Source organism: Ctenopharyngodon idella, chromosome 13 (assembly GCF_019924925.1).
Source record: "Ctenopharyngodon idella isolate HZGC_01 chromosome 13, HZGC01, whole genome shotgun sequence".
Lineage (NCBI taxonomy): Eukaryota > Metazoa > Chordata > Actinopteri > Cypriniformes > Xenocyprididae > Ctenopharyngodon > Ctenopharyngodon idella.
Window position 1 is genome coordinate 30,135,979 of NC_067232.1, and position 26,431 is coordinate 30,162,409.

General features: G+C 41.2%; 1 protein-coding gene, 1 long non-coding RNA gene and 1 pseudogene across 3 annotated transcripts in view; 2 read left to right on the plus strand and 1 right to left on the minus strand.

Moving 5' to 3' along the window:
* Nucleotides 1–250: 250 nt before the first annotated feature.
* On the plus strand, nucleotides 251–2,052 carry LOC127524395 (trace amine-associated receptor 7c-like; annotated as a pseudogene).
* A 1,234-nt stretch (nucleotides 2,053–3,286) lies between these two features.
* LOC127524398 (uncharacterized) overlaps nucleotides 3,287–26,431 on the minus strand; it is a 30,929-nt gene continuing 7,784 nt past the window's right edge. The window contains exons 2-3 of one of the 2 annotated variants that reach the window (XR_007933041.1): nucleotides 5,077–9,099; nucleotides 3,287–4,992 (exon numbers count right to left, since the gene is read on the minus strand). This is a non-coding gene — a long non-coding RNA (uncharacterized LOC127524398). Of the gene's footprint in view, nucleotides 9,100–26,431 lie in introns of both variants that reach the window. The other variant, XR_007933042.1, reaches the window with a different exon arrangement.
* On the plus strand, nucleotides 19,859–21,019 carry LOC127524392 (trace amine-associated receptor 13c-like). The gene has a single exon (XM_051915836.1). It carries the CDS (start codon nucleotides 19,959–19,961, stop codon nucleotides 20,958–20,960), a length of 1,002 nt encoding a protein of 333 aa, XP_051771796.1. The 5' UTR covers nucleotides 19,859–19,958; the 3' UTR covers nucleotides 20,961–21,019.

Consider the following 26,431-nt stretch of genomic DNA (forward strand, 5'->3'; position numbering starts at 1 on the left):
TTGTTATTATGTATATAACAATATAAAAGCTTTCAAGTACAGTCTTTTATGAAAGGTTTATTAGAATATAGATTAGATTAGATCTAAGCTGTCTATGAATATTGAACTAGCGGGTAGGCTAATAGCTGAATATTCAAACATCATGGTAAAATGAGGCGGCTGCTGAGCTTCCGTGAGTATAAAACTGAGTCATATTAGGGGCAGGCATCCTCACACAGAGTCTACTCTCCAAGATAGATCTATCATGGAAATGTCTAACTGGGGAGTGACAAACATGGACAATCAAACCATCCAATACTGCTTTCCAAACAACAATTTGTCTTGTACCAGAAGTATCCGACCTGAAGTGGAGTACATTGCTGTGTACATTTTCATTGCTGTAACATCAGTGTTCACTGTGTTTCTGAACCTGTTGGTGATCATCTCCATCTCACACTTCAAGCAGCTCCACACTCCCACCAATGTGCTGATCCTCTCTCTAGCAGTGGCTGATCTGATCGTAGGACTGATTCTCATGCCAGTGCAGGGAATGAAACTGATTGAGCCATGCTGGTACTTTGGAGAAATATTTTGCTCAATATTTCTTCTTATTTTTTATGTGGTTGTCACAGCATCTCTTGGTAATTTGATTATTATATCTGTGGATCGATACATTGCTGTGAATGACCCTTTGCGATATCCAATGAAAGTCAATAATAGCAGAGTTGTTGTTTCTATTGTTGTAAACTGGTTATTCTCTTTCATATATAATTTTTATCTTTTGTATGAGTTTTTACTGTATCCAGAGAGGAACCACACATGTATTGGAGAATGCATAATTTCTGTTAAGATGGAAAATATAATACTAGATGCTTTTGTTTGTTTAGTGGCACCTTGTTGGGTAATTGTTTCTTTATATGTGAAAATCTGCTTTGTAGCAAAACGGCAAGCGAAGCATTTAAATTCAGTCACAGACAAAAAGGCCAAATCAGAAAAAAAAGGCTGCAAGAACCTTAGGGATTGTAGTACTGGTTTATCTTCTTTGCTGGATGCCATACTATTTAATTTCTCTTTCTCTTGGGCATAATGAAAATGACTCTCTTATAGTTAATGTAATGTATTGGATTGTATGCATGAATTCCTGTATGAATCCACTTATATATGCAATGTTTTATCGATGGTTCAGACTGTCAGCAAAATACATTTTGACGCTGAAAATATTTGAACCTTCATCGGCATACTTAAATCTGTTCCCAGAAGAGAAATGATCACTTACACTCTCATGCAAATGTAAATGAGATAATGTGTCTCTAAATGAAATAGAGTTCTTGTTTTAAGCACCTCCTTGTAGAACATTAGATTTTTTTTTTTTTTTTTAATTATGGTGTCTAACATGTATATTGTGATTATATTTGTGAGTGACACTATCTGCTCCATTTGCTCTGTTTGAAAATGTAAAAACAGCAAAACTGTAGTAATGATGCTTGGAAGATAGATGTAAAAAGAAAATTGAATATTTGTCACACTAAAGTAGTTATTACAAAGATAATCTTTAGTTTAAATTAAAGAAATGTACTTTATTAGAAGAAAGCAATGTGCAATATATTTTGATGCATGGCCATGGTAACGGTGCACTTACAGTAAAACAATTGAGACAAATTTCTCAACATGAGTTTAAATGATTGATGATGGACAAGAGTGATGTTTAATCATTAAGCTCTTCATATCTCCTGTTTTATGCCTGTTTTTGCCTTACAAAAAAAAAAAAAAAAATGAACCAATTAAGCAGTATGACATTCAATTAGTAATACACTCATTTTGTATTTCTACAGTGTGTTAAGCATGTACCTTTTTAAAATGCATTTACTTCAAAGTTTACATTATGCATGGCATTATTTAAAGTATATTTAATTTTGAACTTGCAGAATTTTTTCATAATTACAGTTTCCTTTGATATGTAGTGCTTCAGTTCCTGAATAATAAAAAATATATTTTGGAACAATATTTTCAGTTTCATTTTATAAATTTATGAGGGAGATGATGTTGTGATTCATTAACAGTTAAACAATCCCAGCTGTGTTTAGGCTAACAGCTCTCAGTGATGTGTCGGGTCCTCACAATAGAAGCAATAATGATGATTTTTGCTGGAATAAGAGGGAACCCAGTGTGCCTGTAGCTTTCTTTATTTCTGTTTTGATGTGGCAGAAAAAAATAAGGCCTGTGGCACGTATGGCATATCTAATCTGCTTCAAATTACACACCAAATCAAGCTGTGATATGAGGTCAAACATATATATTGTAAATGCGGAGGGTGCTGTCACGGGTTGCAACAGCACTCAAACTCCTACTTAGATCATTCCATATTCCCCTCTATTATGTTTTAGATGCAGTGTGAGTATACAGTACACAGTTTTATTGTCTAAACCTGTCCTGGAGGGCCACTGTCCTGCAAAGTGTCAAACACACACCTGAATCTGCTCTTCAGGAATACTAGAAACTTCCAGGCAGGTGTAATAGAGCAGGTTGAAGTTAAATTCTGTGGGACATATAACTGTATGCGGTGACAAAATGGGCCTTTTACCTCACTCTCAGGGTAAAAGACAACCAGTATTGAAACAAATGCTATTGAAACAAATAGCCAAAGTAATAAGTTTAGCATAATACAATTTACATTAATACTTGTTCAAAAAAAAAAAAAAAAAAATATATATATATATATATATATAGTTATAAAAACTATATTAGATCAAATTAGCCCAGAATCAACTTTGTGTTACTAAGTTGCTAATACCATTTAGGTACTACAACCCGAATTCCGGAAATGTTGGGACATTTTTTAAATTTGAATAAAATGAAAACTAAAAGACTTTCAAATCACATGAGCCAATATTTTATTCACAATAGAACATAGACATGGTAAAGTGTAAAGACGTGGTGGGGCTTTATGCTCCCCCTCTATTCTTGTGGATTCTAGAGTGGAGGGCCAACTGACAATACGTACTAAAGATCTTGCCAGAGTCTTCGCAGTTTGTTGGCTTGTCTTTATTATTCAGACTCTTTTTCTCAGGTGATGGGAATGTGATCTCGGTGGTAGGATTGAGTTCACTTCTTAGGCCTTGTATGATGGGTTTACCTCCACTGCCTGAAGCCCAGAAATCACCCAGAACCTCTTTATAGAGCCAGAGTCCTCATTGTGAGATTTGGGGGCTGGTCCTGGGTGACATTGTGTACATATTACAACCCGAATTCCGGAAATGTTGGGACGTTTTTTAAATTTGAACAAAATGAAAACTAAAAGACTTTCAAATCACATGAGCCAATGTTTTATTCACAATAGAACATAGATAACACAAATGTTTAAATGGAGAAATTTTACATTTTTTTTATGCACAAAATGAGCTCATTTCAAATTTGCCTGCTCCAGTTTTGGGACGTCGGAGTGTTGCTTGCGCACTGTTGCTTTGAACGCCTTCAGTCTGTTATTGTCTGTACATCGCTTGCCTTGGAGATGCAAGACTGTGGCCTTTTGTTCCGCTGCCAGCTGGTGGTCGTTTGAGCCAGTACATTGTTGATTTGTGTTGTTTGTTTTTTGTGTGTGTCTTGTTAAAGTGTGTGTGCGTGTGTGTGTGTGTGTGTGTGTGTGTGTGTGTGTGTATTTGAGTGGGATTGAAGTTTATTTATTTTTTGTTGTTGTTGTTGTTGTTGTTGCTTGGTTTGTTTATTGTATTATTCTTATTTGTATTATTTGGTTTCATTGTTAGTTGATTTGGTTTAGGTGTTTGTTTGAATTTTGTTATTGGGGTTTGTTGGGTATTATTTCTTTGTCTTACTATACATTGATATTGCTCAGTTAAGAAACTGAGAATTTATGGTTTATTTTGGGTGATTCTTTTTTTTTGAGTTTCTTTTTTTTTCTCCTTTCTTATGGTGTATTATGTTGTGTTGGTTTAAAGTAGTTAACGTATAATTTTGTTGTTTTTTGGTCGGTTTGGATTGTTTAAATGTATTACTTTTTTTCACTCTTGGTTCATGATTTGAGCTGTATGAAATGTTTGGTGTAACGATATAACATCAAAGAAACTATCCACCTGTAGTAATTCTTTTTTTTTTTTTTTTTTTTGTGGGTGTGCTATTTCTTTTTTTTTTTTTTGTGATCTGTTGCTTCTTTTTTTGTATTGTTATTCATTATTGTCGTTATTGTTATTATTGTTACTGTTGTTATTATTATCTTTTTTTTTTTTTTTTTGCGTATAGGGGTGGCCGGTTCATTTGGTCTGACTAAACCAAAGCCAATGGGCTGGTTGTAGCATTGAAGCACATTGTATAGTAATTGAAGACTCGTCTTTTGGGGGCCCCATAAGCAAGGTATTTTGGCCACCTCTGCTACCAGTGCCACTGAATGCTAGCTTGGTTTAAGCCAAGTGGTTGACTTTTAAGCGTAAAGTGTCTTTTCTTACGAATGTTGAGCTCAATGTTTTAATAGTGTCTTTTTGATAAATAAACTTGTGATCTTGTGATCATTATGTTTCTGCTTGTCCTTTTCATTTAGTTGAAAGCCTACTACTGGGAGGCTTAAAAATGTGGGGGTCTTTTATCAGGGGTATAATCTGATTAGGTCTCGATCACACATATCTCTTGACCAAAATAAACATTAGGATGGATTGGGTAAAATGTGTCAGGGTAATGTAAATTACCTGAAGGATGTGTTGTACTATCCAGCCCACTAGGGGGACTTAAGGAGTACTGTATGGACAAGTTACACACAGAAGTGAGTAAGAGTGTTCCTGATGTAAACTAACTGAATACAGAATACTGAATACTAACTGGTCTCTGGGGCTCTTCAATAAATCTCAAGAGATGATTAATGCCTCCTTGTAAATGTATACTAGACATGGTGTCGGAAGTGTAAAAACAAGAGAAGAGCAATATGTCGAAATTGAATCCGCCAGAAAGTTTGAACTTTGATCGTCCAGCAGAGTGGCCAGGTTTGTGCACTACAGGTCTGCAACAAAACTGAGCAAAGAAGATAAAGAGGTACAGATTAGCACTTTATTACATTCTATGGGCACTGAAACAGAACATTTTCGAATCGCTCACCTTCTCGGCAAAGGAAAGTGCTTGACGTTGCTTGGAAAATTTGATTAATATTTTTTGCCGAAAGAGAACATGATACATGAGCAGGCATGTTTCCACCAGAGAGTGCAGAAGCCCGAAGAAAAGGCTAAGTGCTACATCAGAGCCCTCTAGGAACTGTGAATTTAGTGCAAGTCGAAACGAACATATAAGAGACAGACTTGTAGTCGGAATTCAGGATAAAGAGCTTTATAAAGAATGCAGCTAATGACAGCACTTACCCTGGAAATGGCGATGCAGATGACGTGGCAGACTGATGATGTTGCGCAGCAGATCAGCCAGCAGGAGGGTCAGTCAATGAGCAGCGTGTAAGAGGTAGCCCCCTGGATGAAAGAGACACACAAAAGAGGCAGTGAGAAAGAAGAAAGGATACAGAGAATGTATGTGGCAGGTGTGGTAAAACAGGACACACACAACAGAGATTGTTTCAAAGCAGCTTTACAGTGACAATAGGAAATTAATGCAACAAAGGTTGTTTTGGCTGTACAGCAGCTCTAGAAAAAAGTTATTGTCCAGCTTAAGTAAGTTTTTGATTGATTTGATTATGATTTGTAAAAATCATAAGTTATTAACTTAGGGGCCACGTACACGACACCTTTTCCAACTGAAAACAGAAAACTTTTAATGGCGTTCTGGCCATTAATTTACACGACAATGACGTTATGGTGGTCTTAGAACACAAACTTTGAAATAGGTTTCAAAGTGCAAGTTTTTTTAAAACTGCAAGTGCAAGTTTTTTTTCCATGTAAACCTCAAAAACGTGAATCTGTGAAAATGGTGACAGCATGCATATACGTGTGTAGTCTATATGCATGCGTGTTTGAATGACATTAGCATAATGAACACTGACATATGAAAAGCTTCACCCAAGAGCTCGGCTCCTTTACTCAAACATAATACTAGACAGATAAATGTAAAAAGTATGCTATTACCGTGTATGTGGTAGCGGGAGGAACTGTCAGTAACGTTCTAAGCTGAGAGACAGCTGCTGAGTTGGGGCTAGTCAAAAGAATAGAGCAGAGAAGCACAGTTTTTGAAGAAAGCATCAATACAACCTGCTCCCCCTGAGTTGCCTGCTCATCAGAATGCATCAGATATCTGCATTACTACAGCTTGAACTAGAGCAGTTACCTTCAGCTGAGGCTGGACAAGATCTTCCAATACCTGCTAATGTACCTGTGTAGGAGAACAGATCTGAACTGCTTGAAAGGCAAATGGAAAACAATCCAGTGAGTGCACGTGAATGCTTACTGTGAAGGAGCCAGTCGAAACAGTGGAGTCAAGTGACAGACCTGGGGAGATTTAATATCATCATTCAGTGAGGCAACGACGACCACCAAAAAAGTTCACGGGGCCTTTTTTAACGATCTAAGCGCATGGTCTAAAGTGCATGGCGCAAATGCGTCATGTGTCCAAATCCACTTTTGCTAATTTAAGGATGGGAAAAATGATTGGCGCGCCCGGCGCATGGTCTAAAAGGGTTGTCCCTATTCTCTTAATGAGTCATGGGTGTGTTTTGGGCGTAACGTGCAATGAACCAATCAGAGTCTCATCTCTCTAATTTCCTTTAAAAGCCAGTTGCACTCGCGCCATGACGGATTTGATATTTACATGGCGGAATTTGCAAGCAAAAAAACTAAATGCTTCTCTAGTGAGAAAACGGATCTGCTCGTGCGCGAGGTTATAGCACGTGAGCAGACCATCTACGGGACAAGCCGGATTCCACCAAAGCATTTTTATCTTGCACACAATAATAATCTTTTACATTGTAATCCTTTTATTTTTAATATTTAGCATGTTTGTGTGCTGCTGCGCGTCCCTGCGTGTGTAATAAGCAGAGTGTACGTGCTTTGTGCACCCGCATATAGGTGCATATTACTAACGCGCTTTTTAAATAACAAATCAAATATTGCAGTCTATTTCAGTTGCCTCAAAATAGTAACGAGCCAACAATGCACCCGAACACACCTCGTTTTCAGACCAGCACACCCATGAGTGCAAAAATAGGTGCAAATACATTTGCTATTTAAACAGCATGGCGCAGGACGTGAAAATGATAACTGCATTGGGCTGAAACTAAAAAAAAAACACTTGCGTCACGCCTGGCCTGCCTGGCATTGCGCCTGGTGTATGATAGGGCCCTACGTATGATGCACGTATGCTAGTCTAGGCGCACGTACCTGTTACAAAGTCCAAGTAACTGATCCTGAATGTGATCCAAGGTTTTCTAACATGTGGACACCTACTGTAATGCCTTGGGTGCCAGTGGTGTTTCCCAACCTGAGACCACCTTCTGTTTGTTTTTAAGCATGAACTGAAACTGAAATTGCAATAACACATACTAATTGTTCCTATGGTCTGTGAAAGAACTGGTGAAAGACTATGAACTGTTGCACACACATACACGCTAATTATTCTGACGGACTGTGAAAGAACAAAACAGTAGAGTTTTGCATACACATACACAAACTGGACTGTTTCTAGGCCAACGGGACATTTGAAAGGCATATAAAAAAAAATTGAGTGAACACTTTGGAAAAGTTTTTTGAAACATTTTAGCAGAGAATTCGAATCATTCTTTTTGCAATTTTTCCTTAAAAGTGTTTGTGTGAGTTGAAATGGACTTTTGTGTTTTTCCTGTAGGGGAGAGTGTGATGTATTGATTACTGTTACAGTCACGCCTGTCCTGAACTCCGTTTCCCATGATCCTCCCTGTTCCTCACCTGAACTCACTTCCCTCATCTGCTTTCCCGCTCTTCCTGCATTCCCTGCACCTGTTCATCATCGTTAGCACTCCCTTTATGTTGGACTCACTCCTTGCACTCCTGGTCCGTTCTTGTTGTTAACCTTTGTTTAATGTGTATGAGCTGTTCTGATTCCTTGTTTAATAAATACACCATTTGTAGAAGTCCGTTTCTGCCTAATCCCTGCTGCAGCAACACAATTGTGACAATTACAAGTTATGTTTATGTTTGTGCAAATTCTTCTTTGAATTAATTATAAAATTGTTAAATGTTGTTTTTTTTATATTGCTAAATAGTTAATTAATTGCTAAATAAATACTAAACTTAATTTTGGAAAAATACTTTATTACAAATCTTTATATTATCTGGCTTTCTATTAATGCAATACAATGAATCACAGCCGTCTATAGTCTCCCAGTGGCTTACATTAATGGCGGTTTATTGTTAAGTGAGTAATTTACACCAAAACAAAAGATAACATCTATGCTTTCATGTCTGAAAACATTATTTTTGTCTTACATTTCATAATAAATTCAGACAAGCTCAATACCGACTCGTTTTCTGTCAATTGTTTTCGTGAATTGAAAGGTGTACAAAGGATTGTGGGTGATTGAAGGTCGCGAAGGATACATCCCATGCATCTTTCAAATTCAGCTAAACGGAGGATGCGAAACAAAAGCTGCCTTTCAAGGATACTTCTGATTGAGACGGCCTTCAGCGACATTTGATGACGTGGCAGCCGACATATGCAGCCTTTGTAGGATGCAGCCTTCCATTTGAGAAGCACCCAGGGAGAGAAGACAGCTCTGGGACAGCCTCCTTGGCTTACCAAAAAAAAATTTCGGAGGAACTCTGGCTGTGTGTGCAGCCCACACACACAAAATAGCCGTAGTTATGATGGTCAGTGCTGCACTCTCTGGGCTGGTCTCAGGGGCTAAAGTGGAGTCTGGAGCAGACTCAGGGGCTGGAGCCATCACTGGACTCTGGTCAAGGGCTGGAGTGGCTGTGTGAGTGACGCAAACACACATAACAGCAGCAACATAAATGTAAGGACCACCTCTTCGATCCCACCAGGGCAGACAGGAAGGGCAGGCCTGGAATTTCGCACACTGGAACGGACTGGGGAATTTCTCTCACTGGAACGGACTTGGGACTTTCTCTCATTGGAACGGATGGGGAATTTTTCTCACTGGAATGGACTCTGGGATTTCACTCTCTGGAGCAGATTCTGGAATTTCAATCACTGGACAAAAAAACAGAGATATTAATTACTGGACCAAAACCCTCCGCACAGTATAAGCGTACCGAACCAAAAGACTGTACCGAACATTTTCAAGTACAAACAAGTGTCCCGTTACACCCTTACTAAACACTTTGTTTACCATGACATAAGATAAAGAGAGTTTATATTTAAACTCAGCAGTGGGTCTGTCTATTTGAGAAATTTCAGAAATGAATCCAGTTATAAGCATGCCTCACTTTACGTCAGATACTGCCACAGGTTGTAGGGAACACAAACAAGATAATTCACAGGTACTATAACACTGGATAAACTCCTCAACGCATTAACGAAACTGGACAATGAACACTGAAAACACAGGAACATATACAGACGATAATAAGGTGAACACAACTGAACAGAAAAACAAATCATATTAGTTACCATGATGACAAACGAGTAGTGGGAGTTGAACAAAGGTAAACAGGAACCAATGAATACTAACTAAAAGTCCATGAAAGTGATACTAAGACTACACAAACAGCTTATGTGTGACAGATACACATTTTCAATGTAACTGACATGCCTCGAATCTAGAAAGCACGTCAAATTCGAAATGAAATCGACCATGCTCTTGGTTTCTAGTCTTTGTTTCCACTGGTCAACTGTAGTGCAGACCTGTGCAAAATGCCTTGCATTTACTGTCATCAAAAACAAACTATAGTAATTATGGTATTATTATTATTATTATTATTATTTTAAATGTTGTAAATTATGTTATAAATGTGAGTTACAGTATATGCTACACATTTATTATGTATGTGATTTCTGAATGGTAATTGTTTAGAGAACTGGCACTCTTTACTAGTCTTTGAGCCATCAGCCTTCTGTGATTATTTATTAAATCATATTCTAAATAATATTCTAAATCAGAATTGGATAATGGAAATCAGAATTGGACAATTGGAAATTGGTGGAGGGTCAAGGCGCAAATGCTGACTCGGAAGTCCAAGGCAGAGCCAGATCGACCATGGAACAAGGTGGAGCTGGAGGGACGAGGGAGCCCAGAGGAGCCATCCATGACGAACGATACCTGGAGCTGGGCAATAAAGACTTTGTAATGGTCTTAACCAGTGATGACTTGGAGCTGGGCTTAACCAGTGACAACTTGAACTTATCCAGCGATGGCTTAGACCAGGGTTGTCATACTCATTTTAGGTTGAGGGCCGGATGGGAAAAAATACTTTGCAAGAAAAAACACACTGCTCTTTGAAAACTGCATTTGTTTTTACTGCTAAAAGACTTTATTAGATTTTTAAAATAAAGTTTTATTTATTTTATTTTATTTATTTATTTTAATTTGTTGTTTATTTGTTCTAAAACAGGCCAAATTGGCCTTAAACAAAAAAATATGTGTAGCCATTTGGTATACAGGCACCACTGTATTTTGAGCACGAGCAGTTGTTTTTGATTTAAATTAGACTGTATAATTTCAAGATTTACAGAAAAAAACTGCATGGTCTGACTTTATAGCTTTGTGAAATTATGCTACCTATGACACCTGCACAAAACAAAAATAGCAGATTGACTGAATGAAGCCTGGTTAAGTGTTGCCGAAAAAGATGCATTTTCAGCAGTTTTTTGAAAATTGCTAAAGACTCAGTAGCTCGGGTTGAGATGGGCAGGTCATTCTACCAGCTTTGAACAGTCAGGGTAAAGGTCCATGAAAGTGATTTTGTGCCTCTTTAGCACCTATGCATTTGAAGGACACTGTTATGCTGATTAGATCAGGGCTGGGAAAATGCCGGGAACAGGCTGTCAGGGAATGAACACAGACAGAGGATCCAAGTGCAAGAATGACAATATTTATTGACAGGAAAATGCTGTACAATAACTTCACTCCAAGGGTCAGTCGAGGCAGAGGCTGTGGCGTGCAGAGTGGCGAGGCACTGGGTGGCGCAGGGCTACAGCGGGTATCAGAGAACAAGGATAATCCAACCCAGAAAACAGGGCACACGACGAAAGTCCAGAATCCAAAAACCAGGAAGAAACACACAGAGAACACGACACCGGGAACAGCCTGCAACGAACTGACAAAGACACATAAAGACATGCACAATATATAACAACCACTAACAAGACACGGCTGGCAACAGATCGCAATCAGACCATAATGGGTGACGCCCACACAATCATTCACTCACACCCAACACACACACACACACACACACACACACACACACACACACAACAACACACGAGGGTGAGTAAGTGAATCCATGAACCGTGACAGTACCCCCTCTCCTATGAGCGCCTCCTGGCGCTCCCAGGAGAGCCTACCTGTTGATAGTAATCATCAATAAGAGAGTGATCCAGGATGTCCCTGGCAGGAACCCAACTCCTCTCCTCCGGACCGTAACCCTCCCAGTCCACCAAGTACTGGAATCCGCGTCCCCTTCGCCTAGCGTCCAAAATACGACGAACCGAATAAACGGGTTCCCCATCTACGAGACGCGGCGGGGGGGGAACCGGAACCGGCGGATTAATGTTAGCATGAAAAACAGGTTTGATTTTAGATACGTGGAATACGGGGTGAATTCTACGGTACGCTGGGGGGAATTTGAGGCGGACTGTCACCGGACTAAGAATCTTGGTGACAGTAAACGGGCCAATGAATTTAGGTGCCAACTTATTACATACGGAGCGGAGCGGAATGTTCCTGGAAGAAAGCCACACTTTTTGTCCGACGACGTATACGGGAGGCTTCAGCCGGTGGCGATCGGCCTGGGCCTTGGTGCGCGCTCCCACCTGAATAAGAGTCTCTCGGGCTCTTCTCCACGTGTGACGACACCTCTGGACGAAGGCGTGAGCGGAGGGGACCGCGACTTCGGATTCCAGACTAGGAAAGATAGGTGGCTGGTAACCTAGACTACACTGGAAAGGCGACAGGCCCGTAGCCGACACTGGTAACGAGTTGTGCGCGTACTCCACCCAAGGAAGCTGCTGACTCCAGGATGAAGGATTCTGAGCTACCCGACATCGCAACGTTCTCCCCAAATCCTGGTTGGCTCTCTCAGCTTGCCCGTTACTCTGGGGATGGAACCCAGATGACAAACTAACAGTCGCTCCCAGTAATCTGCAAAACTCCTTCCAGAATCTGGAGGTAAACTGGGATCCCCTGTCAGAAACCACGTCTACCGGGAGGCCATGAATACGAAAGACGTGATTAATGACAGTAACCGCTGTCTCCTTGGCAGAGGGTAATTTGGGCAAGGGGATGAAATGTGCCGCCTTCGAGAACCGGTCCACTACGGTCAAAATAACCGTATTGCCCTGTGAAGGAGGGAGGCCTGTTACGAAATCTAGCGCTATGTGGGACCAGGGTCTTGAAGGGACAGACAGCGGTTGAAGAAGCCCATCTGGGGAACGATTAGAAATCTTACCACGAGCGCAGACAGAGCAAGCCAAAACAAAATTGCGAACATCGCGAGCCATGCAGGGCCACCAGAATCGTTGCTTAACCAAAAACATGGTACGACTAACCCCTGGATGACAAGCCAGATTGGAATCATGGCCCCATCGGATAACGTCTGGACGTAACCTCTTTGGTACAAATAATCGACTCGGTGGGCACCCGGGCGGAGGCGTTACCCCTTCTAAGGCCGTGTGGACCTTCGACTCGACCTCCCATGTGAGTGAAGAGACAATGAGTCTCTCAGGTAAAATACACTCGGGAGTGGACGGGCGCTCGGAACGATCAAAAATACGAGATGAAGCATCGGGCTTGATGTTCTTAGACCCGGGACGATATGATAGAGAAAAATCGAAACGACCGAAAAACAGAGCCCACCGAGCCTGCCTAGAGTTTAGTCTTTTAGCGGATCTGATGTATTCTAAATTCTTATGATCGGTCCAGACGATGAAAGGTACCCCCGACCCCTCCAACCAGTGACGCCATTCTTCCAAAGCTAATTTGACCGCCAGCAGCTCCCTGTTACCAATGTCGTAATTCCGTTCGGCGGCGGATAAGCGATGAGAAAAAAACGCGCAAGGATGCATCTTATCGTCCGTGGCGGCGCGCTGGGAAAGAACTGCCCCTACCCCCACCTCTGAAGCATCAACCTCCACCACAAACTGACGTGAAGGATCAGGGGCGACAAGAATGGGAGCCGAAACAAAGCGGCTCTTCAGATTGGAAAATGCAGCCTCAGCTGTATTAGACCACCTGAACGCCGTTGCGGTGGAGGTTAAGGCGGTCAGAGGAGCGGCTAGTTGGCTGAAGTTGCGAATAAAACGCCGGTAAAAATTGGCGAATCCCAAAAACCTCTGCAGGGCCTTACGGGAATCTGGGATTGGCCAATCCACCACAGCCTTAACCTTGTCAGGATCCATGCGCACCCCCTCAGACGACACGATATACCCTAAAAATGGAACTGACTGTGCATGAAAAACGCACTTCTCCGCCTTGACAAAAAGCCCATTCTCTAGCAGCCTCTGGAGCACTCGTCTGACGTGTTGCACATGTTCCTGGAGAGAAGAAGAAAATATCAATATGTCGTCCAGGTAGACATAAATGAACTGATCGATCATGTCTCTCAACACGTCATTAACGAGTGCTTGAAACACGGCGGGCGAGTTGGAAAGGCCGAAAGGCATAACCAAGTATTCAAAGTGCCCTCTAGGGGTGTTAAATGCCGTCTTCCACTCATCCCCCTCCCTAATGCGAACCAAATGATAAGCGTTGCGCAGGTCCAATTTCGTGAAAAGAGACGCGCCCTGCAGCCGTTCAAAGGCAGAAGACATCAACGGCAAAGGATAAGTATTCTTTACCGTGATGTTGTTCAGTCCTCTGTAATCAATGCACGGCCGCAGCGACCCGTCCTTCTTACCCACGAAAAAAAAACCCGCCCCCGCGGGAGACGAGGAAGGGCGGATGATCCCAGCTGCCAGAGAATCAGAAATGTATTTCTCCATGACCTCCCTTTCAGGATTAGAAAGTGAATATAACTTGCCTTTAGGCGGAGAAGACCCTGGTACTAAGTCTATGGCACAGTCGTAGGGACGATGCGGAGGAAGAGAAGCAGCCCGGGACTTACTGAACACTTCCTTCAGGTCAAGGTACTCCTCTGGCACGTTTGACAGATTCACCGACGACTCCTGTAACACAGAACGAGACACAGAAGAACAGGCAGACAACAAACAAGACGCATGACACTGGTTGCTCCATTCTGCCACGGACCCCTGACCCCACTCGATCCTGGGCTTGTGTTTGAGCAACCACGGATGACCCAAGACGACCGGATGAGTAGTAGATCTAGAAATAAAAAATGGCAACTGTTCAGTGTGATTACCGGAAGTGATGACGGTTAAGGGCTCCGTGGCGTGTGTGATGGTGGGTAGCTTCTGTCCATTAAGGGCGATGACAGTTATGGCATGTTCCAAAGGGTGAATGGGTATGTGCAAACGCGTGACCAGATCATAGTCCATGATGCTGCCCTCCGCCCCCGAGTCGACCAGAGCCTGGCAGGTGTGATGCCCCGATACCCACTGTAGTCTCACCGGGAGGAGTGTCGCAGATGAGGATTTATCCAAGGAAAGACCACCCGACAATAACCTCGGTACTACTGTCGGGCTCTGCCTTTTACGGGACACTCCCTAAGAAAATGCCCCGCCCCTCCACAGTACAAACACAGTCCCATCTCTCTCCGGTGTAATCTCTCCTCCCGGGAGAGCCGAGCTCTACCCACCTGCATGGGTTCAGGATCGAACGGGGGACCGACCGTGTTAACTCCGCTGGCACCGCTCTCCTCCATTTCCTCGAAGCGCGCTACGGGCCTCTTACGCGCCGCGCGTTCTTGCAAGCGAGCGTCCACCCGCAGCGCGAGCTCAATGAGACCGTCGAGACTGGTGGGTAGATCCAGCTGGTAAATCTCCTGCTGAACACGGTCGGCCAACCCATGCAGGAACATATCCCACTGCGCCTCCTCGTTCCACTTGCATTCCGCTGCCAGGGTGCGGAATTTGATGGCGTAATCAGACACTGGTTGGATTCCCTGCCGCAGATCCGCGAGTTTGCGCGCGGCCTCCCGTCCCGCCACCGAACGGTCGAAGACCCGTCTCATCTCCTGCGACAGGGTGTGGAATGAGGAGCAGCACTGATGTTTGTTCTCCCACACCGCTGTTCCCCACAACGCTGCGCGTCCCGTCAGAAGCGTCATGACCAACGCGACTTTAGATTCCTCAGAAGAAAACGTGTTAGGTTGCAAAGAGAAATAAATAGAGCACTTCGTTAGAAAGGCTCTACAAACCTCTGGTTCTCCAGCATACCTCTCTGGTGCAGGAATACGCGGCTCTTGTTGACTGCTGACGTTGGCGGATGGGTGGGGAACAGACGGTGGAGCTGGCGCAGTGGAAGATGAAAGATGTTGAACCTGGGTAGATAACTCAGCCACCTGCGCCACCAACGCCTGAACGGCACGAGCAGTGGCCACCACTTGCTCGTCCTGATGATCCATCCGTTGAGCACTCCTGCTCAAATACTCCTGAAGATCCGACGACCTTGCTGGATCCATAAGTGGTCAGTTCGTTCTGTCAGGGAATGAACACAGACAGAGGATCCAAGTGCAAGAATGACAATATTTATTGACAGGAAAATGCTGTACAATAACTTCACTCCAAGGGTCAGTCGAGGCAGAGGCTGTGGCGTGCAGAGTGGCGAGGCACTGGGTGGCGCAGGGCTACAGCGGGTATCAGAGAACAAGGATAATCCAACCCAGAAAACAGGGCACACGACGAAAGTCCAGAATCCAAAAACCAGGAAGAAACACACAGAGAACACGACACCGGGAACAGCCTGCAACGAACTGACAAAGACACATAAAGACATGCACAATATATAACAACCACTAACAAGACACGGCTGGCAACAGATCGCAATCAGACCATAATGGGTGACGCCCACACAATCATTCACTCACACCCAACACACACACACACACACACACACACACACACACACACACAACAACACACGAGGGTGAGTAAGTGAATCCATGAACCGTGACACAGGCTGATTCCTGCACTGCATTTGCATGCTTTGTTTAGATTGTTTCCACATCTACTGTATGTATCCCTCCCCCTTGAATGTATATAAACTACAATGTACACTGCCTTAGTTAGACTTGATGACTGCAGCTACCGACAGCACGTGTTCTCAATAAAGAATCTGCTGAAGATACATCCAAGTCTCCAGGTCTTCGCTTCTGAGATTTCCAACAGTTTTGGTGCCGTGACCCGGATAGAGCTCCTCACCTGAATCCAGATTGAAACTTCAAGCTCAATAAAGATCTGACTTCGTTCCAGACTGAATTTTTCTATACAACCAAGGGTTGGTGAGTCCCACTCTATCCAAAAGAACCTTTAAAACCAGTACAAATTTGTTATCCTCTGCGCCGTCAGAGAAGAGTTAACAGACAGCCGTAGGGTTTGGTTAACTAAGTTATCCTCTAAAAAAAATGTTCTTTTAGAGATGAAGGTTATCCTCTGTTCAGGCAGGGAAGATTAGTATTATGTGCTAATATTGGTTATCCTCTGTTTCGGCAGGGGAAAAGTGGTTATCCTCTGTTCAGGCAGGGAAGATTAACATTACCCTCTGTTTCGGCAGAGAAGAATTGGTTAACCTTTGTTTTGGCTGGGAATTAGCGTAAAGTGCTAATAATTTGTGTTGTCCTATGCTTTGCCAGGGAAGTTGGTTTATCCTCTGCTTTGCCAGAGAAGTGGTTCATCCTCTGTCTAGTCAGGGAAGTTGGTTTATCCTCTGTCTAATCAAGGAAGGTTGGTTAACAGGCTAGTCATCCTCTACGTAGCTAGAGAAGGTTTATCCTCTGTGTGGTCAGAGATGATTCATCTTCTGTTCAACCAGGGAAGGTTAACAACAGGTACAGTGTGTTAACAGTATTTCATCCTCTGCTTTGCCAGAGAAGTGGTTCATCCTCTGTATAGTCAGGGAAGGTTGTTTAACAGAAGTGGTTATCCTCTACATTGCTAGAGAAGGTTTATCTTCTGTAAAGATAGGGAAGATTTATCCTCTGCTTTACCAGGGAAGGTGGTTAATCCTCTGCTCACCAGAGAAGGTTGAAAACATGTGTATTAGCCACTAGGTTACCCTCTGCTTTGTCAGAGAAGTTATTGGTTGTCCTCTGCTTGCCAGGGAAGTGTTGAAAGTGTACTGTTGTGCCAGAAAGACACTACAAAATGTTGAGAAAGAATGCCAGACTAATTCCAACATCTGAGAAAGGTGGACTAGCTAACCCTTTATAGACAGACAGTGAATTCAAATCATTGTTAGGAAAGTACATGGAATCCATAGTGACCGAGTCAGTCAGACTAGAATTGACAAAGAAATTTGGTATTCATCCAGAAAAAGTTTGGTCCATTGAAGAATGCAAAAAAGGTACTTGATGCTTGTATTCGGAAGAAAAATATGAAGGGCATTATCTGCTGCCACAGAGAATTTACTCTATCCATTGCACAAGAACAAGTTCTGTGTATTGCTAAGTTAAAAGAACAAAACCAACAGTTGCACACTCGAGTGTCCTGTCTCATGAAAAAGGTGGGCCTTAACAAAGCCTCAACCAAATGTGACTCAAAAGACCAACAGTCAGATGAAAGCTATCCTGACTTACAGTCTTTCTGTAGACTAGAGGATAATAGCAATACTGGATTGATGGATAAAGATGTAAATGCAGTTAAAGTGTGTGGAGCGAGACAAAAGGCCCAGAGTAGGGTAAAAGGGGTTGACGCAGTTCCATCTGCAACCCCCATACTGCAGTTACAAGCAGTCAGTACCTCTCTAGGTCCTGAAGCCATAGAAAGACTTGCTGAGAATTTGCCATCAGTGCATAGAACTTTTTCTGAGTTTAGGACAGAGTTGTCCAGAAAAATGAAGCTCTATGATATGTCCCTAGCTGAAGTCAGCTAATGTCACAAATCTTGAGAGTCAGAATTCAATGATTTTGAAAGTGCTGTAAATAATTCTGAGTTTCAGCATTCCAGTAAAGGCGAATTGAGAGAAGGAGTTCTGAGAGTGTTACAGAACCTTGTTGGACCAAAGGTGGACTGGTCAAAGATCACTAGTTGTGTACAGAAGAAGGATGAGACTGTAAGTGAGTACACAGAAAGATTTTGTCAGTCAGCTGCAGCATACAGTTGAATAGCTGACACTCCGGAAATACCAGGAACGGGCTGATTCCTGGACTGCATTTGCATGCTTTGTTTAGATTGTTTCTACCTCTACTGTATGTGTCCCTCCCCTTTGAATGTATATAAACTACAATGTACACTGCCTTAGTTAGACTTGATGACTGCAGCTACCGACAGCACGTGTTCTCAATAAAGAATCTGCTGAAGATACATCCAAGTCTCCTGGTCTTCACTTTTGAGATTTCCAACACACCTCACACCAACACGACAACCTGAAGGATCTATGTAAGAGGTAAGACATGAACCACTGGAGGTCAGTTCCTGAGATGCCCTTTGTCTTGAGGATTGACAGGAGGATCTAGTGGTTAACTGTGTCAAAAGCAGCAGACAGATCAAGCAGGATGAGTACTGAGGATTTGCAAGCTGCTCTTGCCAGTCTCAGAGCTTCAATAACCGAGAGCAGAGCAGTCTCAGTTGAGTGGCTGCTTTTGAAACCAAACTGGTTGTTGTCCAGGAGATTGTTCTGTGTAAGAAAGGTAGAGACTTGGTTGAAGACGACTCATTCAAGTGTTTTAGCAATGAATGGAAGAAGGGATACCGGTCTGTGGGTCTCTTAAGCAGTGGGGTTACCCAAGCCTTCTTAAATGCTGTGGGAAAGGTATCAGTGTGAAGAGAGGTGTTGATGATATGAGTGAGTGCAGGTACAACAGAAGAAAAAAATGGCGTGAAGGATACGAGTGGGTATTGGATCAAGCGGACAGAGGGTGAGTGGAAAGGATGAGCTTGAAGACTTCTGCTCCAAGAGCGGAGAGAAGGAGGGAGGAATGTATGCGTTAGCTGTTAAGATGTGCAAGTCGATTTGTGGTGTGGAGAATTGTCCGCTGATGCTTGTGATTTGTGAAGAATGTGGCAAAATCGTCAGCTGTTAGGGTTGATGAAGGAGGGGGAGGAGGGAAGAGAAGAGAAGGTTTTGAGAAGCATGCAAGAGTCATTTTCGCAGTAGAGGCATTAGCAGTGAAGGAAGAGAGGAGGGACTGATATACACCATGTTCAGTAGGATCCTTCGATTTGCGCCACTTCCTCTCTACAGCCGAGTTTAGAACGATGCACGTGGAGAACATCAGATAACCAGGGAGCAGAGGAGATGGCATGGGCTGGCTGTGTTATTTATTTTTAAGGCAGAAACACAATATTAAAATGCATTACTTGTAACCTTCCCCAACACTGGTTATATTTACCTTCCTGTCTCTTTAACAACAACAAAAAACAATTGTCAACTCAGATTATCAATTAACAAAGATAGAAGTGTCATTAATAGAGCTGACAGTATATCATCTGTTGCAAGACGTTTCACAGAGTTACATCAGTCAGTGAATAGATGTGTTGGTATACTAATATAGTCTTATACTGGGATAATATTTTTTTTAAGAAATCCAACTTTCATCTTTAATTAGTATTATGTACAGTATATAACCATATAAAAGTCTTTTATGAAAGGTTCATTAGAATTACAGATTAGATCTGATAGGTCTATGAATATTGAACTAGTGGGTGGGTTGATAGCTGAATATTCAAACATCATGGTAAAATGAGGTGGTCACTGAGTTTCTGTAAGTATAAAACTGAGTCATATTAGGGGCAAGCATTCTCACACAGAGTCTGCTCTCCAAAATAGATCCATCATGGAAATGTCTAACTGGGGAGTGACAAACGCAGATAATCAAACCATCCAATACTGCTTTCCAAACAACAATTTGTCTTGTTCCAAGAGTATCCGACCTGAAGTGGAGTACATTATTGTGTACATTTTCATTGCTGTAACATCAGTGTTCACTGTGTTTCTGAACCTTTTGGTGATCATCTCCATCTCACACTTCAAGCAGCTCCACACTCCCACCAATGTGCTGATCCTCTCTCTGGCAGTGGCTGATCTGATCGTAGGACTGATTCTCATGCCAGTGCAGGGAATGAAACTGATTGAGCCATGCTGGTACTTTGGAGAAATATTTTGCTTAATATTTCCTCTTATTCTTTATGTAGTTCTCACAGCGTCTCTTGGTAATATGATTATTATATCAGTGGATCGATACATTGCTGTGAATGACCCTTTGCGATATCCAATGAAGGTCAATAATAACAGAGCTGTTGTTTCTATTGTTGTAAACTGGTTATTGTCCTTCATATATAATTTTTATCTGTTGTATGAGTTTTTACTGTATCCAGAGAGGAACCACACATGTATTGGAGAATGCATACTTTCTGTAAAGTTTGAAAATGTAATGCTAGATGCTTTCGTTTGTTTAGTGGCACCTTGTTGTATAATTATTCCTTTATATGTGAAAATCTGCTTTGTAGCAAACTATCAAGCGAAGCATTTAAATTCAGTCACAGACAAAAAGGCCAAATCAGAAAAAAAGGCTGCAAGAACCTTAGGGATTGTAGTACTGGTTTATCTTCTTTGCTGGATGCCATACTATTTAACTTCTCTTTCTGTTGGGCATGATGAAAATGACACGCTGTTAATTAATGTAATGGACTGGATTGTATGCATGAATTCCTGTATGAATCCACTTATATATGCAATGTTTTATCGATGGTTCAGACTGTCAGCAAAATACATTTTGACACAGAAAATATTTGAACCTTCATCGGCATACTTAAATCTGTTCCCAGAAGAGAAATGATCACTTACACTTTCATGCAAATGTAAATGAGATAATGTGTCTCTAAATGAAAGAGTTCTTTTTTTAAGCACCTCCTTACAGAACATTAGATGGCGTGTAACAGCTGTTTTTTGTTTGTTTGTTTGTTTGTTTGTTTTAAATAAAAAGATATGGTGTCTAACATGTATATTGTGATCATATTTGTGAGTGACACCATCTGCTCCATTTGCTCTGTTTGAAAATGTAAGAACAGTAAAACTGTAGTAATGATGCTTGGAAGATATGTTAAAAGATAGATAGATGTTACTTAGAAGAAAACAGGGTACAATATATTTTGATGCATGGCCATGGTAACTGTGCACTTACAGTAAAAACAAGACAAATTTCACAACATGAGCTTAAATGATTGATCATGGACAAGAGTGATGTTTAATCATTATAATCACAATTAGTATTAAGCTCTTCATAGTTCCTGTTTTCTGCCTGTTTTTGCCTTTTAAAAAAGAAAGAACCAACTAACCAGCATGACATTTAATTAGTAATGCACTCATTGCAGTGTGTTAAGCATTTACATTAAAAAGGCATTAACTTCACCAAAGTTTACAATATACATTGCATTAACGTGAAGAATATTCAAATGTAATGCATTCTATTCCTGAATAATTATATATATATATATATATATATATATATATATATATATATATTGGAATAATATTTTCAAGTTCATTTTATACATTTATGAGGGGAAAGATGTTATGTTTCATTAACAGTGTCAAACAATCCCAACTGTGTTTAGGCTAACAGCTCTCAGTGTGTGTCGGGTCCTCACAATAGAAGCAGTACTGACCATTGTGTGCCTGTAGCTTTCTTTATTTCTGTTTTGATGAGTGGCAGAAAAAGTAAGACCTGTTTAGGACGTATGGCATATCTAATCTGCTCCTGTTAGACACCAAATCAAGCTGTGATATGAGGTCAAACTTATACTGTATATTGTAAATGCGAAGGGCAATTTCACAGGTCACAATGGCACTCAAACTACTTACACTGCATCTAATAGAGGGGAATATGGAATGATGTGAGTATACAGTACACAGTTTTATTGTCTAGAGCAGTGCTTCTCAAACCTGTCCTGGAGACTGTGAAACACTGAACCCACCAAAATGGCTAAAAAAAGACTGTGCCCAATTACACATGAGTGTCCAGTCCTGCAGAGCGTCAAACAGGATCTTCAGGATTACTAGAAACTTCCAGGCAGGTGTGCTGAAGCAGGCTGGAGCTAAATTCTGTGGGACATATAACTGTATGAGGTGACAAGAGGGGCCTTTCACCCCTCTCTCAGGGTAAAAGACAACCAGTATTGAAACAAATACTTTAACTAAAGTAATGAGTTTTGCATAATACAATGTACATTAATACTGGCTCAAAAATACCACTTCAGCTAAGTTATAAAAAATATATATTTGATCAAATTAGTCCAGAATCAACTTTGTGTTGCTGTGATCTTGATCTCTCCGAAAAAAAAAAGTACAAAAGCTGTTACTGGGGTGGTACTCTTTCAAAAAGTTACTAATACCATTTAGGTACAAATATGTACACTTTAGGGACCAATACCTTTATGTTACTAATATGCACCCTTTAGGGGCAAGTAAGGTACAAAGATGTACCTTTTGAAAGGGTATCGCCCTAGTGACAGCTTTTGTACTTTTCTGAGAGTGTGTGCCATCTAATGTGTGTTTTACCCCTGTGCACCTGTAGCCCCTTTGTACCCTACAGTACAGTATACAAAATGTACAATTGCAAAAACCAAAGGTGAGAGAGAGCTTGATAGCTTGATTAGCTGGTTTAGGTGTGTTTGATTAGGTTTGGAGCTAAACTCTCCAGGACAGTGGGTTCCCAGAAGCTGGGTTAAATAAGGGGTTGAACAACCTCAGATTTTTTAAAGTTGACTGTTATTTGATTAAAGTCGAGTCGACATCGTCAATTAATCTCTGATGACGTCATTAGTAAAAACACAAGAGATGGGAATGCTTTGCCACATGCCCCAATTTGCAACTAGAGGATAAAGCTTGTGAACAAACTTTGATGTTGTTTTGAGAAGCCTGAACCTCGAGCCGAGACTCGAACTCGGGTCGCCTTATGCAGAGCTGCGGCATTTGACAGAATGCTGCCCACAAGGCTATTGCTCCTAAAACAGCTAATTTTCTTCAGTTATTTTGTCTATGGGTCATTATATTTCTTACAGTTTTCTGCTCATTCTAAATTAAAACCTGAATTAGAATTCAGGTGATTGGGACCGAGTGGGTGGAGCTGAGAGGTCTGGTGTTGAGGGTGTAACTGATTCTGTGACAGTAGCACAGTAAGATTACATTTATTTGAATGCATCAGTGAGAGAGCAATTGCATGAGTGAAATGACTGTGCAATTGTCTATTGACTAGTGAAGCTGTGGGTTTTAGTTCAAAAACAGAAAGAAATATATGCTGGCACTTTTAAATTTATAATCTGTTGTTTTTATAAATCACAGAAATTTTCTGCGCTCCTGAATGTTTCTGTGCACACGATCTGCGAGCTACTGTCAGTATGTGTGTGCATGTTACAATGTAGCAGCACATTAGTTTAGAACGGCAATTAACTTACCCGAACAATAAACTGTTTAAAACATGCATTCACTGATCAATATTGAGCATCCAGATGGTATAAACAAACATATCTCTCAGAGTATGCATTAATTTGTAATTTTAACCGATGGAAACAGAGCGTAAAAGTGGACTTCAAAGATTTTTGATTTTTGGAAGTTTTGTAATTAATAACTGTAAGAAAACCATAAGTCCAATCAGTTAGAAAAATCAGTTAGAAAAGATATAGCACACAAAGTCAGAACAGTATGAAGGTCTGCAAGGTGGCTCTGTCGTTATCAAAATCACATGATCAGCAACTAGTCGACATCAAGCTTAAAGCGTCATGGCAGAGCATTAAAGTCGACAAGTTGACTAATCTGTGCAACCCCTAGGTTGAAGACCTCTGCTGTAGAGTCCTAGCAGTGTCTTAAAGGAATCAATCAAGGGGCAACTGCCAGTACCCCTTACCCAGCTCCAACGTAGTGATGTATTAGGACTGTTCTATCCTCTCCATCAGTTCTGGGCATAGAGTAGGCATCAAACTTGGACTATCATCAAAATTTCAACAGTGGTTGCAGATCCATCTTAGCTTGGGCCATGTTGCACTGGGAAATGTCTATTAAATTTTTTTTGATTTGACCCTCCTATACAGAATCATTACCCTCATCCTCCTCTCTGGGGTCATAACAGTAACTTGTGAGCTTAGTCCTCCATGCAGGACACATTGAAATCTTGTGTCCTGGATGCTAACAAAAGAAACACACTAGCATCTGGCTAGCTGCAGATTTTAATAATATTTTTTGTCTAGATTTAGCCCTAGTCATCGTAGGGGTAGTCGTGGCCTAATGGTTAGAAAGTCAGACTAGTGGCTCAAGGTTGCAGGTTCGATTCTTAATACCAGCAGGAAATGACTGAGGTGGCAAGGCATCTAACCCCCAGTCGCTCCCCAGGCGCCACAGCAAAATGGCTGTGTGTGTGTTCACTACTCCTAATGTGTGTGCCCCCTAACTTAGGGCTGCACAATTTATCATTTTAACATCGAAATCACTATGTGCGCATCCACAATATTCACATCACAGGATGTGCGATGTCACGTATAGGGATTGTTAATCCATACGGACCAGACAACACGGTTCAAAACACACGTGATTCTCTGATTAATTGCAAAGTTTGACCATCACACGATGAAAGTTTATCATTTGAACGTGGTTTAGGTCCTGTCAGTTTAAACATTCTGATTTTTAAACCATTTAAGTGCACAAAGACGCGAAAGAGAACTCTATTCTGAACGTGCGGCTGTTTTCTGTACGTGCACACACACACACACAGAGAGAGAGCCGTGCAGATGCACGTGAACACCAAATGCCGTTCTCTTCCACATCTATTTGTGCCTGAATGGACATACATGCAAAAAAAAAAAAAAAAAAAAAAAATCCACGTAAAACATTGAGTATCCTCGTAAACACGGTTGCTTATTGCTTAGGTGAACTAAACAATTGAGAAAGAAAACCGAATGTGTAACAGTATTGTGGATCCGCGCATTCGGTCTTAAAGTGACAGCAGCCTAATATTCCTGCTGCTTTCTGTGTCATGAATGTTCATCTAACAACAAAAGACAAATATAAAAATCACTTGTGTAGTTTTAACACAGAATAATTATATTATACAGTGAAGACTATGCAGTGTTATTTTACATTTGATTATTCAATTTCTGTACCTGAATACTGTTAGATTACCTGAAAAATATAAAGCACAATTTATTTCATTTGTATCTTTGTTCTATTATATTTATTATCCATGCTTGTAATTTGCTTGCATTATTTTATATGCGTATTCACTCACCTACAAAATCACCCCAATCATCCTAGAATGATCAAGTCATTGTTTTTTTTTTTTTTTTTTTTTTTTCCATATCGCAATATATATTGCAGAAAAACAAAATATCGCAATGTCAGTTTTTTCCAATATCATACAGCCTTAACTTGGATGGGTTAACTTGGCCTTCACATCAAGAAAAGAAAAGAAAAGAAAAGAAAAGAAAAGAAAAGAAGAAAAAGCATGCTGGCTTTCAGTATTCTAACAAAATTTCCTAGAGATATTGAGTGGGTCAATTAGCGGAGAAATAATAACCAGCCATTCTGAGGAGTCGGTGCAACTCATGTTTACAAGGATTCAGAAACTTCAGGATCTCATCCACTTTTGCATTGATATATCTTACACAATCTTGATTAATCAGGTTATCACAGCTTTTGCAAACTCAGACTTGGCCAGATGCAAAGTTATCAAGGCTTTTGTCAGCCAGTCAGACACAGTTAGAAAGTTAATCTGTTACTCAACATGAACTTCTGCCTTCATAAATGCCCTTTTTGTAGGGTTCACCCTATATGGATGCTGTTTAACCAGGAATATTCACCCACATCAATATCATGGCATATGATCGTGGTTCTACCTGGTACAGAACAGCATAGAACTGGTATCAAACAGTGCAATATCATCTTGCCCTGTGTAAGAGATGAGAGGGCAAGTCACTGACCCCTGGTTTCACAGACAAGGCTTAAGCCTAATCCCAGACTAAAATGCATGTTTGAGCTGCTTTAACTGAAAGCAATTTGCACAGACATATGAAATATGTCAGAGCCATTGTTTTGTCTCAAGATGCACACCAGTAATGTTTTTTTTTTTTTTTTTTTTTCTAAGTCACATTTATAAAAGCTACTTAATTGCCCTAATTGTACTAAGGCCTAATCCTGGCTTAATCTAAGCCCTGTTTGTGGAACTGGGCCTTAATATCTCAGAATAACTTAATAGATTCAATCATGTGATCAAGGACGAGTTTGGAGGGACTAAAACCTAAAGATCCTTAGACCAACTTT